The sequence below is a fragment of the Sphaerodactylus townsendi genome, linkage group LG09 (assembly GCF_021028975.2).
Source record: "Sphaerodactylus townsendi isolate TG3544 linkage group LG09, MPM_Stown_v2.3, whole genome shotgun sequence".
Taxonomy (NCBI): Eukaryota; Metazoa; Chordata; class Lepidosauria; order Squamata; family Sphaerodactylidae; genus Sphaerodactylus; species Sphaerodactylus townsendi.
Genome location: NC_059433.1, coordinates 59,416,056 through 59,434,573, shown reverse-complemented (window position 1 = coordinate 59,434,573; position 18,518 = coordinate 59,416,056). Strand labels below are relative to the sequence as shown.

Below are 18,518 nucleotides of genomic sequence, written 5' to 3'. Positions count from 1 at the left end.
TACTCCTACATGTTTTATTGAAGTGGTAGATATCTAAAAATATCTAAAAAGACACAAGATTTTTCAAAACAGCTGAATTATCTTTCATGCATGCTTTCTACAAATATTTATTTGCTGTTCCCAGTGACCAGATAAACAGGAAGAATGGTTTTTTATCCTTTTTAATGCGCAGGGTTTGTAGGCTCTTCACTGTGTTTACATGGTGTGCAAATTCTCTTTCCCCTCCATGGTTTGCAGTAATCATTGTTTAGTATTGCATGTTCATGAAAGATAAGTACGATTAGATACAACTGAGATTGTCTTGGAACCTTAGTTTGAACTGGACTTGTAAACCTATGGTTTTGACCAATCCTGATCAGCTTTACCAATAGCGAATCCTGATAATGAGAATCAGTGTGTTACAATGGTTCAGAGTGTTGGGCTAGACTCGTTTGAATCCCATTCTGCCAAGAATGCTTGCTGGGTGATTTTGGGCCAGGCACTCAATCCCTTTATCGTAGGGTAATTGTTGCGAGAATAAAATAGAGGAGGAGAGAAAGCTACACACTGCTTTGATCCCCACTGGCAAAAAGTTGGGTATAAATATCTAAAAAGACATAAATGATGTGCTAAAATGTGTCTGTAGTAGATACCGTAATGGAAAGGGGAAGGGAAAGAACTGATAGGTAAGAAAGAAAGGAACTGATCTTTAAGCCATCGTTTGCAGACATGTCTAAATTTGCAGAATGTCTAAATTAAGCCTCACTCTTTTTCTGCCAACCAGTAGAAGAGTACTGCTTTATCACTCTTTCTTGTCGGATTCGCAAAACCTTCTTGGATGAGTTTGCTTACTTATAACAGGAGCTATTCATTGGTGAGTGGACTCTGTGCATTTGTGGAGTTTTCCTGTTGCTAATAAAGTACCCTTTCACCATGGAACCCTTGATATGAATGCCTTAGGCTTTGAGATAGTAGTGGAGAAGAATGGAGGTTGATGTTCTATGCCTTTCAATAGCACGTAATATTTTTGTGTGCAATAGTTGAGCAGACAGACAAAAACAGGTACTTCTTTTCAGAAATTTGCAACTTGTAACATTTATCTTAGGTTTGAGTTAACTGAAATCCATCAAAACATTAACACTGAAAATATATCTTCTTTTTAAAAAATCAAAAGGTAATCCATGCCCAGACATTTGATCTTTTTAAATTGGAATAGGCAGATCATCAAAACATCAAACTGCTTATAACTAATTTTATAGGAAAAATATTGTCATTTCATATACATCTTTATTTAAATACCTGTTTTATTCTGATTAATAATTTTTATGTTTTGTATTTATTGTACTGAGTGTTCTTTCTGAACAGAAAGACGGGATATAAATAAATTTGAACTGAGTAAATGTTGAGCAGTCAGCAAAATTAGCTCCACCTATTTGTATTTGGGTTGAGACACAGGTTGGAGGCTCTTTACACTCTTCACATCCTTTCTGTTGTGAACTAGAGGCTTTGCGAAGATTCTACCAACTCCCTTCTCTGTTGAAGGTAAGATACAAGCAAAATAAAGTGAACTGTCGAAGGCTTTCACGGCTGGAATCACTGGGGTGCTGTGTGGTTTCCAGGCTGCATGGCCGTGTTCTAGCAGCATTCTCCCCTGACGTTTCGCCTGCATCTGTAGCTGGCATCTTCAGAGGATCTTCCTCTGAAGATGCCAGCCACAGATGTAGGCGAAACGTCAGGAGAGAATGCTGCTAGAACATGGCCATACAGCCCGGAAACCACACAGCACCCCAAAATATCGTGAGTTACTGAGATATATAATGGAACATTCTAGCAGAAATGGTTGTGCTGCTCATTTCCACGGAGGGAAAGATATGGCTGTAATAGACTCAGGGGGAACCCTTGGGATAAGGTTGTACCCCAGGCTGCCAGTTTACCTTTCTATTCTCTGGTGCTTCATACCAAATACTGATATTGATAGCTAGCTAAATTTGAACTATCAAGCTCAAAACTTGCTATTATACGTCACTGGAATAAGATTAGTGGAGCACCATTTTAACACATTATTCTTAAAGCTTACATTTTTAGGTAGTTTAGACTTTAATGATAAAAGTTTATTTCTTTATGCTTAAATACTTTGTTCTCCAGAACCGTCCTAAAATATATTTGTACAAGCAGGGGACCTGCAAGGAGTTAAGGAGGCATCTTGTTTTCCCCTCTGCCACTATTTCCTCTTTCCATTCTCTGGAAGCCCCCATAGCCTCTCCCTTTTTCACTCTTTCTTCTCTCCTTCTCACCCATTCACCAGTCTTTTATGTTTTTCCCATCTTCGGTTATATTAGTTATTTATTTCATTTATATCCCACTTTTCTCTTCAATGAAGACCCAAAGCAGCTTTCATTATTGTTAAGGAATTCCCTAAGCTTGCAGGAAAATCTGTGTAGTGTTGGTATATTTCAAATGTAGGAATTTAGATATCCACAGATGGGGGTCACATGACTTTGTTAGATATATAGATTGATTATAACCCCCTTTCAGTTTTTGTGTGTGTGTCAGACAAGAAGTAAATCTGTACTTTGAGTGGATATGGATTGAGTTTGACTCCTCCTTGCTTTATGGTTTTTATGATTTTGGGGGTGGGCTGTCCTGTGAATAAGAAAACCCTGTAACACGATACACAGTTCTGAAACTGCCAGTTGGTCTTCCATCAAAGACAAAAAGATGGGATGATTACAGGAAGAAGTAACAGCATGGAATAGTTTTTCAGTCCAGTGTGTAGCTTTACTAGTAGTATGCTTTTTGCGTGCTTTAGTGGGGTATGTGTGACTGGTGTACTTTCATGCACCTAATACATAATAGTGTGCTGACCATCATTCCTTTATCAACTACTTGGTAAATTGTTCTCAGCATTTTTAGGATGACTATTGTGTTGGAAGTAGTTGTCATTCTTTCTCTGACAATAATTTGTCAAAACATGCTCTGATTTCTTGCTTTTGTACAGTGCCTTATTTTAAGCAGTACATCATAGCGCTCAGACACATGTGAATTCACTAATATGACTGCTTTATACCCATTCTTACTTAATTTATTATGTCTTTGCTAACCAGTCACAGCTTGGAACACAGACATCTCAACAGCTGTTGTAGAACTTAATGTGTCCTTCAAATGTCATTTAGAAGATGATGCAAGCTTGGTGTTGAAAATTTCCTGAGAAACTGTAGCTGAAGAGCAAACTCCAGTGTGCACAATGATTTTTATTCATATTTCATGAAAATGCATTAAATGAGACCAAGAAACTAGGATTTCAGACTTCCAATTAAACTTGATTTAAGTAGCAGTTAAATAAGCCAAAAATTGAATTATTTATTTATTTTTCTTATCTCTGGAACTTTTCATTAGCAAGACTATAAATTAGTCAACTAGGATCAGCAAATTGCTAACTATCTCTGGGTTCAAGTGTTTAACCTAAAAATCTAAATGTATTAAATATGGTATTTTGGTTGGTTCTATCATTATATACATTTCCTGGGTGGATGCAATCTGGGCCAGGGGATTTGGTAGCATTTAGTTTATCAATGGCTGCCAGAACTTCTTATCTACCACTGTCTTTGCTAGTTCCTTGGATTTGCCTCCTAAGGAGCCTAGTTCAGGTGCAGGAATTTTCCTTACCTTCTCTCTTGGGTGAAGGCAGATGCAAATAATTCATTCAGCTTCTCTGCGATTTCCCTGTCCTTCCTTAGCACACCTTTGTTCCTTTGTCATCTAATGGGCCTACCGCTTCCCTAGCTGGCTTCCTGCTTTTGATGTACTTGAAGAACTGTTCGTTGCTGGTCTTGGTGTTCGCAACCATGCGTTCCTCATAATCCTTTTTTGCCTCCCTTACAGCTAACTTGCTTCTCTTTTGCCACCATTTGTGTTCTTTCTCGCATTCTTCATCAGTCAATCTGGACTTCAATTTTCTAAAAGACATCTTTTTCTGATAATTTCCTTAACCTCCCTTGCTAACCATGGTGACGTTTATGTATTGATTGATTGATTGATTGATTGATTGATTGATTGGATTTTTATACCTCCCCATCCCCAAAGGGCTCTGGGTGGTGACTTTTGGACTGGGTGCTGCCTTTCCTAACCTGCAGAACACATTACAGCTGAGCTTTTATTACTGTGTTTTTAAATAACCTCCAAGCATCATGGACAGTTTTGACTCTCTTGATTTTCCCTTTCAACTTCCTGCGCACTGTCCCCCTCATCTTTGAGAAATTTCCCTTTCTGAAGGTGAATATAACTACATTAGTGCAGCTTAGTCACTTGCTCGCATGCAGAGATACAGAATCTGACAGCATTGTAGTCGCTGTTCCCCATCGGCTCAACAACTCTGACTTCCCGTACCAGGTCCTGGGTTCCACATAGAATTAAATCTAGGATCACCTCTTCCCTGGTTGGTGCCACAACCATCTGCTCTAAGCCACAGTCATTTAGCATATCCAAGAATACTCTTTCCTTATTATGACCTGAACATGCATTTTTTCAGTTTATGTGGGGATAGTTGAAATCACGCATTACCACTACGTTTTTGCTTTTGTTGGTATCTCTAATTTCTTTTTCCATCTCAGAATCCTCCTGTGTGCTTTGGTCAGGGGGACGATAATATATTCCTAATATTAGACTATCCTTTACACCTGGTATTAATATCCACAGTGCTTTTGTAGGGGAATCAGCTCCCCTTACATTGTCTATTTTATGTGACAATCTGCTCTCTTTGACGTAGAGAGCAACACCACCCCCAATACGCCCTGTCCTATACTTCCTGTAACCTGGGATAGCAGCATCTCACTGGTTCTCCTCATTCCGCCATGTCTTTGTGATGCCCACTATATCAATGTCCTCCTTCAAAACCCTGTACTCCAGCTTTCCTATTTTAGGTCGAAGGCTTCGACTAAGCATAGAGACAGCTGTATACCCTGTTTTTGTCCCTAACCTGGGATTTTTGTGCTTTGCCCTCTAGCCCAGGGGTAGGGAACCTGCGGCTCTCCAGATGTTCAGGAACTACAATTCCCATCAGCCCCTACCAGCATGGCCAATTGGCCATGCTGACAGAGGCTGATGGGAATGGTAGTTCCTGAACATCTGGAGAGCCGCAGGTTCCCTACCCCTGCTCTAGCCCTTTGTAGACACTATCACTTATCACGTGTACATTGCTATGTTCCATGCTTATATGTGGTTGATTTAGAAAAACCTCCCTCTCTGTCTACATCCCCATAGATACTGTATTCTGAACCGAAGTCACCTCAGCTCCTGTCGGCTTTTCCCCAGGGATCAGTTTAAAAGCTGTTCTGCCACCTTTTTAATTTTGAGCACCAGCAGTCTGGTTCCTTTTTGGTTAAGATGAAGCTCGTCCCTTTTGTATAGACCTGCCTTGTCCCAAAAGGTTCCGCAGTTCCTAACAAATCTGAAATCCTCTGCCTTATACCACCTTCTCATCCACACATTGAGACCCTGTATCTCCACTTGCCTAGCTGGCCCTGCATGTGGAACAGGTAGCATTTCTGAGAATGCCACCTTGGGAGTCCTGGACTTCAACATGTTGCCTAGTAGCCTAAATTTAGCCTCCAAAAGCTCCTGGCTACATTTCCCAATGTTGTCGGTGCCAGTGTGACCACAACTGCTGATTCCACCTTAGCACTGTCCAACAGCTTATCTAGACGAAGTACAATGTAATAGTAGAATGTAATATATGGTGATAAATAGATGTAACTATCAATAAAATCATTCTCAAATAATAATAAGTAAATATTAATAAATATTAATAAATTATAAGTCACAATAAATATTTTTAAAAGCAGTACATATAAAGAAGTACATTAAGATACCATATAATTATCAAGATCCATAATTTATATATATAAAAAGCTAACAGTGTTTTTGTTGATGATAGTGTAACTCAGTAACTGCTGGGCCAATTCATCTGAAAATTCCCAGCTATTATAGTCAGCCAGGTGAGAGTGTTTTTAGATGTTCACATACCTGAAATTTCACACCTGGCCCAGGTAAAACGCCTTTTTCCTGGCGCTCCCTGTTGAAGGACATGCAGCTGCCTGTGTGTAACTGTAACCCTTAGAATGTTCGTGCTGCTTAGAATGTTCACTCAGATGGCCAGATATGAGCAGTGAAAACAGTACATAGGCAATAACTTGAGTGGAAGTGAAACACATACACACACATACACACGAGGGAGAGGGAAGGGAGGGAGAGGGAGGGGTGGCATGCAAGGGAAGAAAGGGATGGAGAAGAAGGGGATGGAGGGGGAGGCATGCAAGGGGAGAAGTGAGAGAGGGGAGAGAGTGAGGGGTGGCATGCAAGGGAGGGGAGGCAGGGGGCCCAGCATCTTGATATGACCCACCCACCCTAGCGGAGGGGAAGGGAAGGGAGGGAGGGGGAGGGTTGGCATGCAAGGGAAAAGAAGTGAGGGAGGGAAGAGAGTGAGGGGCGACATGCAATGAAAGGGAGGGAGGGGCCAGGCACCCTAGATTCCCTGAATACTGTGGTTACAGTTAAGAAAACAAGGCACCCATTACTCAGGAGTAAGCTTGGTACAGCAACCGTGACATACTTTGCATGGCCGCATCGCGCCCTTCAGAGGGTTTCCTCAGAAGCGACACCCATTGCCACCAACCAAACTTACTCCCATGTACAGGATCATGCCTTTCCATCCCCCCCCCCCCCGCCAAGAAATGCGGGCACACACATCAATGACATCGCACAGTATCAGGCTGCGTGTTTGCATGAGCACATACTGCTGGCTTCTGCAATTGATTTGCTACTACTGTTCCTTTCCCATTTCACCACAATAAGCCACAGCAACGCCTGGCTGGGCCCCGCTAGTCTATATATATAAAAAGCTAACAGTGACTTTGTTAGTCACTCCCTAATGCCGAAACGGCTGGACGGCTCGCCCCCAAATTTTCACATGACGTTCCTCCCTGTTGCGGGCAGGTAATCGGACCTTCAAATCGCTGAAAGTCCATACCTGAGCCAGGTAAAACATCTTTTTCCTGGTGTACCAGGCCATGAAGCTGTTTGTGTTTAACTGTCACCCTTAGAATGTTCTTGCATCCTGTCTGTCTGTGGCCTGAGGGCTTGGTATGAGGGCTTAGAATGTTCGTGCAGATGGGCAGAGATGAACAGTGAAAACAGTAAATAGGTAATACTGTTAGGTAATACGACTGGAAGTGAAACACATACACACTTTGCCGAGTGAGACGTCAGGTGGGGTTCCCCCCTCACACGCAGGTAACTTTCACTCTCTGTGCCTCATCCACTGCTACCACATAACACACATACTTTCATACACATCCAGCTCATCCTCACACACCTCACTCTGCCTTCCCTCACATCCAACCACCACTTACCCTCTTCCTCACCCATATTCGCCACTGCTCCCTTTTACTAAAAGCGAGCTGGAGTTTGCCTTTTTCTTCTAAGAAAATCCGTGGGGTGGGGGCGAACCAACACTACTGGCTCCGCTTCTTTTGCACATGGCCCTTTAAGAACCCAGGGAGCTGGCCTCGATCTGAGTGTCTCACCACCGTGTCTCTGCTGCCTGACTGGGATAGCTTCTTTGCCCTAGTTTTGCGTTACCCAAGCCAGGACTGTGCGTGTCAACCAGCCTCATGGACAGCAGGATTCGCACTCTGGACAGTTCCGTTGTGGAATGGAAAGGGTTACCTTATACTAAAAAAACAAGACACCACCATATAACAATGTGAATTGAAAAGGGAAAGAGGGATTCCATTTGACCACCCCAAAAGGCTATGCTGCGGATCATTGGACCTGCATAGACATCTGTGTGGGTTGCAGACTGTGCTGAGAAGGACAATTGCCACAGCAACGCATGGCCGGCCCCCGCTGGTATAATAATAAATAGGTAAGCCTTCTAAAATTATAAAATTTGCAATACACATAGTGGCCTTTTTATGTTTCAATCATCAGATAGAACTTTGCACCCAACAGTTTTATAGTAAATGTCTAATAGCAAATATCTGAGGTAGAGACATGTATCAAACCAATAAATTAAGCACAGCTGTAAGTAATCAGCACTAGTAAGAGAAGTCACAAAAAACCTGAAAGACTGTCCTCCTCTTACAAATATTCATCAAGGATATGCATGAAGAGCACGTTAACAAATCATATCCCAACAGAGACAACATCTAACATAACCTGAATAAAAATTATTCAAAGGAAACATGTGTAGTCTATCTTGTTGAGACCAGAAAGGAAACATAAATGGAAAGTAAAAATTAGCTTGGCTTCCACCTGGAGTAATTTGCCTCTGACCTTGCTTCGCTTAAAGGGGCTTCTCTTATGTTCATACAGTACACAAAATTTAAAATCATCTTCAGTATGACTCCTTTGTAAAAATATTGCACCAGTGGTCTGTGCAAACACTTACTTCTAAACTTTGAGCGGTGTTCGACTAGGCGTGTGCATAACACCCTCATGGACTTCCCAATGTGTAGAAATATGGGCACTGAATCAGGTAAGCACATTCCTTGGCGTTTGCCAAATCTATTTCTTAGTTACATTGAAATCGCTAAACTCTGAGATATTCATGGATGCTATAATGCCCACATTTGTAATGCCATTTGATGGGATAGGCAGGGAGTGGAACTTTAAGAATGTCCGTTTTAACAAGAGAATCTCTGATTTTTTCTGCAAAGCCCAAATCTAGGATAAAGGGAATACCCAGGGATATCGAAAATAATATGCCAGTGTTTATATATTACCTGTTTGAACTTATTTGTATTGTGACTATATGCACAGTTGTAAATATATCCATTCTTACTAATGATATACTCCTGCATATTGTTAGAAGGGCTTATAATCATATCAATAATACTAGCTGTTTGAAAAACAGACCTGTATGTTAACATTAATGAATCATCTACTTCTGATCTCTGAAGTTTAGCATATAAGAATGTGTGAATGCTGCTTTCTAAAACACACCATATTTAACTATATTAAATCCAGAAATTGTTACATTAATCCAGAAATTGTTACAGAAATTAAATCCAGAAATTATTACATTGAGGTAAATTTGCCTTCTTGTCTAAACATGTTTCTCCCTTCCTTTATTGACTGGTGTTCCCTCAATAACATGGTTTTGCTGCTACTTTCAACATCTAGGAAAACTCCATTTGCACAAGCCCAACTATATCTGGTGTAAACCATGAAATTATGAGCCAGAAAGTCTTTATTGTATTGTCAGGGTTTTCATGGCTGGAATCATTGGGGTGTTGTGTGGTTTCTGGGCTACATGGCCGTGTTCTAGTAGCATTTTCTCCTGACATTTCGCCTTCATCTATGGCTGGCATCTTCAGAGGATCTTCAGGATCGTGATCCTTTGAAGGTGCCAGCCACAGATGCAGGCGAAACATCAGGAGAAAATGCTACTAGGACACAGCCATACAGCCCAGAAACCACACAACATCCAAAGTCTTTATTTGCCGTTAGTATGGGCACCTACACATTCCTTTTCTGTATGTAGTTTTTGAAAAAGTTTGTTCTAGAATGAAAGCAAGAGAGTATTTCAAACTCTAGATTCTTAAGGTAAAAACAGCAACAACTGTTGATCTGCCTTTGTTCTATCTTCAGGATCATGACACCTTTGAACAGAGGTGAAATCCTTCATCCTCTAGAAATGTCAATACTTTTAAAAGGGAGCTTGAGGAAAGGGATAATTCATGATCTGGTAAAAATGTGTGTCTTGCGAGCAATGGGGTGATCTTTTTAACATGTTACCAGAAGCATCATAATGTTTTGGTTAGCTAAAGAGGAGCAGTACTTACTAGGTGTTGAGTTGAGTAATGAAAATTGTTATTCTTCTTCAGGAATAATAATGTGGAATACTTGGTTTTTATGATTTTTGAACTAGATGGCTGAAGAATGTGATACCTACGCACTTAAGGATGTTAGTGCAGTCTTGTGATGAAACATTAATAGCATCTTGTGTCCTGAAGAAGATAATGTGGTTTTGATTGCAAAACTGATACATTTCTTTCATTTAGGAAAGATGAGAGAACAGTTCATAGGAAGCATATAACTTAGGCCTTCTTCTCTTGTTACATTTGCAGTGTACCTCTTTACACTGCATCAGGATGGTGGTGTGAGACAATGCTAGTTCTTGCTTGGCCCAAACCTTCTCATGTTACCTCAGTGGCAGAAGGAACTGCAGTTGTAGTTGCTTCTGTTCCAGAAAATTAACATAAAAGGGTCTTAGGTAGCTGCAGTTAAAAGGTGAAGCAAAATTCTTGTCTACGTGAATTGGAATTCTGTGAATAGTGGTAATGTTTTCATTGCTGGACTTAGTGTGAGCAGGCACCAGTGGTCAGAGTGTTCTTGAGAACACTGCGTACAAAGTAGGGGAAAAAGAGAAATACACTTTGGAATTATGTGCTTTCTGTTATCTCAGGCTTGTTACTCTTCTAATATTACTTAGGTTAATGAATTGAGAGCAGGTTTGGAGAGTCTATATTCCTTTTCCCACTCCATTCCTATTTGTGTGTGAATTACACACTATTACCCACACACACACTTTTGGGTTTGTCACACTATTTGGTAGTTAGCCTTGATTAAACTGATTGTAGGATTCTTCTGAAATCCTTTCAATACTTTGGTTAAATAATTTTTGCAATAGAATTCAGGAGCCACCTAGTCCTTTATGCAGTCTGACCTTTTCCCCATTTCTTAGGATTTCTTTGCTATGTTTTTATATTTAAAAAGTTAAAACATAATAAATATACCATAGAATTAATTCAATTTTGAGTTTTCAAATGAAAGTTTATTGCCAGTTTTCTAAGTTTATCCATTAATGATATAATCTCAGTTGTGTTGTATTGTATATGTGATGATTCAGAAAATAGGTCCTACTAATTTTTTTCCCAACTGCAATGGGGGTAGTTGTTTGACATTTAAATATGCCAGGAAACTTAACTATCATATCTGGGGGGTTTTAAGGCCAGATTAATTTGCTGGATCCAGCACAGTATTTCTGTGTCGCAGAGGCTTCTTTCTGTTCATGGAGCAGAACTTTCTCATGGCGCATGGCTTCCTCAGTTTTCCTGGCAGTTTGAGATGCTCCCTGAAATCTTGTTCTGGTGGGGGACTGTGCTGGATCCAACCCAAGGTACCTGTGTAGAACAGAGAGCTCTTATTACTCAGTGGTATTGCTTTTCATAAAACAGTTATATATGTGTGAATATATAGTATGTATTAAGTTTTTACATTTTTCTTCCCCAGCAAATTCTGACATTGAAGTTTCTGTGTCTGCAAGAAATATCCGAAGGTTACTGAGTTTCCAGCGGTACTTAAGATCTTCCCGTTTCTTCCGTGGTACCACTCTTCCAAGTTCTTCAAACATTTTAGATGATGATTATAATGGACAAGCTAAGGTTTGTGTGTGATATTCCAGATTCAAACTGCCTTATTACTCTGCCCTGAAAGAAATATTTACGTATGATAAAGTCTGGAGTTAACTAACAGTGTAATCCTGAAGTCCAGGATTACTTCAGTCTAGAGTAGCTTAGTGCAGGACTGCCCTGCAAATGACTTATACTGTGTTGGTGTTGAATGGGAATTATTGCCAATAACAAGAATGTTAATTTGGCACTGTGGGAAATAATTTGTATAGATATATAGATAAAAATAGTGTCCACTTCAAAGGCAAAACAAATGTTTCTTGTTCTGCAAATAGTGGTAAATAATGAAGCTGGGCAGAAAGACTTCAAAGATTACTCAAAATAATACCAAACAAAATGCTTTGTAGAACTAGTTGCCCTAAACCAGATAAGCTGAGAGTACTTTGTTCAGTTTCTGTGACTAACAATTGGTCTTGAATGTTCTCCCTGCAGTTAAGCTTGTTAACAACATAGCAGCCGGGTAGCTCTTTTGCTTCTGAATGGATATTTCTGGATAATGGCAAATGCAATACACACCCACCCACACCCCCCCCCCGCCCCGGCCTGGTGACTTTTCAGTAGTCTTTTGATGAGGAAATACATCTTCATAAAATGACTTAATCTATGGTCCAACGCCATTGCTATCACCCCGTCCCCACTCATATAAATTTGACATGGAAGAAAAGTGGCTAAAATGAGATTCATACACACATATGTGCCATTGTTTTACATAGGTCTGTATAACCTGAGCCAAATCATTGTTATCTACAGAATGCATATCCTCTCCTGTGCAGCTTATCTCTGTGTGGTAGCATGCTTATGCATTTGGATCACTTCGGTTTAGAGCAGAACCTCAGAACCTCAAGGCTTCTTTGGAATTCTGAAACTTGGGGAACAATTTTTGCGTGCTTTTAATTGGTCATAGAACATTCCCAGAGATGAATGCACTTTGTAGAATAATTGTCCATCATTGTGTCTTCTGAGCTGTCTCATATTTGAATTGTGTACACAGGCCAGTTGTGGAAAAGATTTTAATTTTTTTCTGGTAAACTAGGAGTGCTCCTTCTCCCTTTGATTTTATTTATTTATTTATTTATTATTGTATTTATAAACCGCCCTCCCAAAATGATTGCATGAACACAAGAAGTTTTCTTTTTTCCATTCTCTGTTGTTGTCCTGTGTTTGTTCTTCATCTCATTTTTGAGGCTGAGGAGACTTGTTTATCTAAAAAGTTTTTATTGTTATCAATAATAATTATAGAGAGGAGTAAACTAAATTTGTAGAAGAAACATTTCTGGCTTTCCTATTTGTCATTATGACTAAGAGAAGGCCTTCTCTGGATTATGCTGACTCTGGCTTTAAAATGGCACTGATAAATGTATATTCTCTCTGCCTTATCTGCCTGGAGTATCACAAAACATAGCTGCCTGCTTTGTCACCAGTTTACCCAGAGGACATGATTTGATAGAGTTGTACTCAAAAGAGCTCTTTTTCAAATGCTTTGGTTGTGCGGCAGCCTAAGTAAAGACAAATCCCCCCTCCTTGACTGTGTCTGTTCTGAAGGGAGAAATCTGAAGGTGTTGCCTGACAGAGCCTCCAATTCAGAATGGCTCTTTTCTAAGGCTCACTGACTAGACTGACAGATTTCTTTTCCCTTTCTACTCGCAGTTCCAGGAGCCTGGCTTTGTGGCCTGATGAGAGCGTCTTTTAAAAGCTTAGCTATTCCTCCAGAGTGAAGGAACTCTTTCCTGCTTGCCATAAGTTTCAAAATGAAATACTTGGAGGCATGAATTAACAAAGTCTTGCAATCAGGACAGTGTTTTGCCTTTTAGTTAGGATTATTTGGACCTTCTTCAGCCCATGTAGTTGTGGAAAGTTCCTGAAGTGGGTGGAGTTTCCTGTTCTTGCAGTTTGTTGTGTTCTGAGACAACAAACTAATTACACTTAAGGCCTGCTAAGCTTCATTTTACCACTTACTCTGTTGGGACTACCTCGGTTCCAGAGTCAGAACTGATTCTCTATTGATCTCAGTTTCAAGCAGTCTTGCTAGTGCCTAGTCTAAAGGCAAACACAGTGACACAGCAGCCTCAAAACCAACACTTTGCTGCTGTCTCTCAGTACTGATATTTAATCCTAAGGGGCTTTCAGAATGATTCTAATCCATAATGTATGAAAATGCTGTGCATTATCTCAGAATAAAATATTCTGTTTATCTCTTTCAGTGTATGCTAGAGAAAGTTGGAAACTGGAATTTTGATATCTTCCTCTTTGACAGGCTAACAAATGGTAAGGAAACCATCAGGCATGGATGTTATGCCAGCCCCCATACTTTCTATTTTTCTGTCTTGTCATTGAGTTTGTCTCTTCTGCGGGCATTGTACATACCCTCCGTAAACAAAATACTTCCTTAATCTGAGTCCAGTATTTAGTCACAGAAAGCCAGTTGAACTTGTAGTCTCCTAATAGACTACACTTTTCAACATTTCCTTTTTTAGAGTATGGAATAGTTGGTATTTGTGGGAAGTTTCAGAGCTGTGTAGGTCTGCAGTAGTCAGGTAGATTTGAGTCCAGTAACACCAGTAACAAGATTTTTGGGGTATAAGGTTTCCAGAGTCAAAGCTCCCTTCCTCAGATAAGAACAATGAGATACTGCCCAAATGAAGAAAACTTTGACAGTCAAAAGCATTATACCCTGAAAATCTCGTGGGTCTCCAAGGTGCTTGTGGCAAGTATCATTTTTTTCAAGGAAATTCTCTGGCTCAAATTGACTGTTTTAAATATCTGTCTGGGTGACCTTGGGCCAGCCACTCTCACCTACCTCAGCGCTGTTGTGATAATAAAATGAGGAAGGGCATGTGGTCTGAATTTCCTTGGAGGAATAAAGGGCAGGAAAGAGAATTGTCCTCTTTTTCACTTTAATATTTAATAGTATTTTTGCATGTTTGACATATACTTGTGGACTGACTGTATAGAAAATAATTGCTGTGTGGTGTATGAGATCATTTGTCTCAACAAATAACCTTTCCTGCTTTGAACACTTTTTGTGATATAAGGTAAATAATTTTTTTTAATGTTGAAAGAAAAGTTTAGGCAGTGAACAGCTGAGAATAAAATAAAGGATGGGCGAAAATGTAAAGTTGGTCACATATTAGGGAAAAGATCCATTGTAGGCAGTGTGGTAGGGAAGACTTATAAGCTAACTTGTAAAGGTTTCCTGACCTCCCCTTTTACAACGAATATCCCGCATTTTGAGAAAGTTGCTGTAGCAACAATGATATTAGTGAAAATGGGATTCATCCAGGAAAAACATAGAGGTGAATAATAAATAAAGAGGTTGCAGTGGTCAGTTCTAGAATTTGGTGATCTTTGGTCAGTGATAATGGCTTGGTTCAGAGTTCAGAATAATGCAGGCCAATCAGCAAGTTCTTGTTCTAGCATTGTTGGTATTTCTCCTGCCTCCCTGCTGTCAAAGACTGCCCCATTGATGGTGCACAACTGATGGCAAAACTGTGCTGCATCACAGACTCATTTGTTATTAGTTGCTGGCAAGGTGGATAAACATGATTTTTTAAAAATAAAAATAGATTTTTAAAAAATTTAAATTGGATTTTTAAAATGCTTTGTGAGGAAAGAAATATCTAAAGATAGTTTAAATATTCAAAGGGATATTCATGCAGTGTTGAAATATTTTGATAAATGAATTCCATTAATCCATTCCCAATGTCATCCTCTTCCAGAGGTTTCTGTAAGATTATGTTGGGCAGTTTTTCCATCTAGAAGATATTATCACAGATGCTTGGTTTTTCAGTTCTTAAAACTGCAGATTTGTGTCTGCAGAGATGATATATCTCTTGTTCACAGTAAAAAATGTTATACAATAAATATGCAGAGTTGTGAAAGGGACTTTAATACCATTGTTCATTTGCAAATCTATGTACACAGACTCAACCTCTTACCTCCTAAGTGCTAAGTTTCAAGAAGTTAATGAATAGAAGATTGTTTGGAGTGAGTAGATCTGTATAAGGAGATAAGTGTGAGGAGTGAAGGGTCAAGCAGTAAAAATGAAAGTGAAATCTTTTGCGCAGAATAGTCTACAAGCCTTGGGCTCTTTATGTATACAGCCTGCGATTTATCATATTATTCTCCCTAATGGAGGAGAAAATCTATAATGGTGGCAGGCCATAAAAGAGACCCAGTTTGGCATTATTTTAATGAAATTCCTGTACCTATGGGTAAAGAAGGCTTGTGTGCAAAATGCAAACATTGCAACAAAGAAATGCAAGGCCTGATGGCCTGAATGAAACTGAACATGTCACAATGATTTGATAATTATTTATATGTATTTCTAATAGTATAGCCAAATCAGTCATTTTGATATAACTGTACAACTAATCCAAAAAGTTAGTATTCTAAAAATAAAACCTTCTTCTGGTTGTAAATATTAAGATTACACCAACAAAAACTAATCTTTTTGTAGAAAAAAAGATAAAGATGACGATCATTACTGACTCAAACATCATGATGTTATTAGCTGCACTGTTTACAAAGTAGTTTGCCACTGCCTTCCCCAGTCATCTACACTTTACTCCCAGCAACATGGATATTCATTTTACATCCTTGGAAGGAAGGAAGGCTGAGTCAACCTTGAGCCAGCTATCTGAACTCGACTTCTGTGAGGATTGAACTGTGGTTGTAAGCAGAGCTTTGACTATAGGATTGCAGCTTTTTACACTGTACCATGGGGCGTCTACAAGGAAAACCTTGATTTATGTAGAAAATCAAGTCTGCACTTCTTGAAAGGCAAAAAAAGCTGACAGATATTACATTAACTCTTTCCTCACCAAAACCTAGTTTCAGTGTACTCCCTTTTCACCAAATGCAACCCAAAGAAACTGTGCACATGAGAGAAATGGTGATTTTCTTAGATTAAAAAATATATTTTGTGACATTTGTATCATACCTGTCTTCCAATGTGAATATTTCAAGTGCCTCATGTGCACAGAGGGCTCCCAAGAAGTTTTTTTCAGACACTGACTTGATCTGCTAAACTGTGTCTGTGTCATGTTCCTTCCACCATGTTCTTAAATAGTTTAGGTGGACTATGTGGGTGCGTATACTTTCTACTTCCTATGACTAGAAAGTCAGCTTCCTTTTTGTTGTACGTGGATCATCTGCAGTTATGTACTATACCATTTTCAGTTTCTGTTATTTGTGTAGTAAAATCACTTATTAATCATTCTGCCTAGATACCTTTTAGATGTTCCTTGCTAAAAATGTTTAAATGGGCGGGAACCCATAAAGAAATAGTTAAATTAATTTGAAAACTGAAATCCAAAAAAATCTGCTGGTTATAATGCTTTTCTTTTGGATTTGTTGACGATGGCCCCTGATTGGTGGGCCCAGATGTTAGCTCCAATTTTTACACTGATAAACAGGGAAGGAATCATTCTGGCTGCATGGAAAACATTAATTGCCCCTATATATAAAAGAGGTGACAGAACTGATCTGAATAACTACTGGCTGATTAGCCTACCAGCAATAATGGGAAAACTGCATGCATCTTATCTTCAAGAGAGACTGCAACCCTGGATAAGTGAGAACAAAATTTTAGGGGATGAGCAAGCAGGTTTTAGAAAGGGTTATTTTTGCATACATCATTGTTAGATCATTGGCTTTATTATTGAGCAAATATATGCAAAAATCAGCAGGTGTTTTGTACATGGCCTTTATCTACTTAAAGGCTGTTTTTGATTCAGTCTCACACAATTGTGGAATAAGTTATGCTGTGAATATTCCAAAAAGACTGTTGAGGTTAATAATGAATCTCTACTCTGGGAACTGCTTATATGTTAAGATGGATAGTGAAGGATATGTATTAAATCAAATAGAAATACACAAAGGAATTCAGCAAGGCTGTGGCCTTGCACCATATTTATTTAATTTGTATTTAAATAATTTTGTACCAACCTTACAGAGCATATCCACCCATGCATCATATTTGGGAAACCAGTCAGTACCAGCACTATTATACGCAGATGATCTTGTCTTGCTGTCAAGAACTGATTGGACTCAAACATTCAAACAGAGCCTTTGTAAGTTATCATAAAACTGAACTCCTAGAAATAAATGATGATAAATCCAACATCATGGTATTTTTTTCAAATCTGCTATAAAACCGTAGTTAGCAAGTGTGGTGCGAGACCAAGCCTCCTGGAGGTGCCCACTTTATTGCGGAGTGCCTCAGGGGGCGTGGTTGTTCCCACTCTTATTTAACATCTATATGCGACCCCTTGCTCAGCTGGTATGGAGCTTTGGGCTGATGTGCCATCAATATGCTGATGACACTCAGCTCATTGTGTTGATGGAGAGGGGAGCGGCTGCTGCCCTGGCGGCTCTACAGCACTGTTTGGAGGCGGTAGCTGGTTGGTTGTGGCAGAGCAGGTTAAAGCTGAATCCAGCGGTGGGCCATGAAGGGGGGATGGGGGACTTTCAGCCACCGGTGTGGGAGGGGGTTTCATTGGCACCGACCCCCTCCGTCCACAGCCTGGGGGTCCACCTGGATTCGTCTTTTTCCATGGAGACCCAGGTGGCCCATGTAACCCGGGTTGCATTTTTCCATCTTCGTCAAGCCTGGCGACTGGCCCCCTTCCTCTCCCAAGCGGATCTAGCCACTGTGATCCATTCAATGGTCACCTCCAGATTAGAGTATTGCAACTCGCTCTATGCAGCCCTTCCCTTGCGTCTGATTCGGAAATTAAAGCTGGTCCAAAATGCTGCGGCTCGTCTACTCACAGGGGGTGCCATCAGAGACCATATTTTACCTGTGCTGTGCCGCCTCCATTGGCTCCCAGGTGAGTTCCGAATCGTCTTCAAGGTGTTGGTACGAACTTTTAAGGCCTTACACGATCTGGGACCCTCATACTTACGGGACCGTCTTGCCCCATATGTCCCAACTCAGTCTCTGCGCTCGGCGGAGGCCAATTTACTGGTGATTCCCAGTCCCTCAATGATGCGGCTGGCCTCCACTCGGGCAAGGACCTTTACGGCCCTGGCCCCTGCCTGGTGGAACGCTCTCCCTCTATCTGTCCG

General features: G+C 40.1%; 1 protein-coding gene across 2 annotated transcripts in view; it reads left to right on the top strand.

Moving 5' to 3' along the window:
* PDE7A (phosphodiesterase 7A) overlaps window positions 1-18,518 on the top strand; it is a 65,422-nt gene that overhangs the window by 29,768 nt on the left and 17,136 nt on the right. For both annotated transcript variants that reach the window (XM_048507749.1, XM_048507750.1), the window contains 2 exons: window positions 11,272-11,423; window positions 13,652-13,715. In XM_048507749.1, the coding sequence (XP_048363706.1) occupies window positions 11,272-11,423; window positions 13,652-13,715 (216 nt within the window). The remainder of the gene's footprint in view (window positions 1-11,271; window positions 11,424-13,651; window positions 13,716-18,518) is intronic.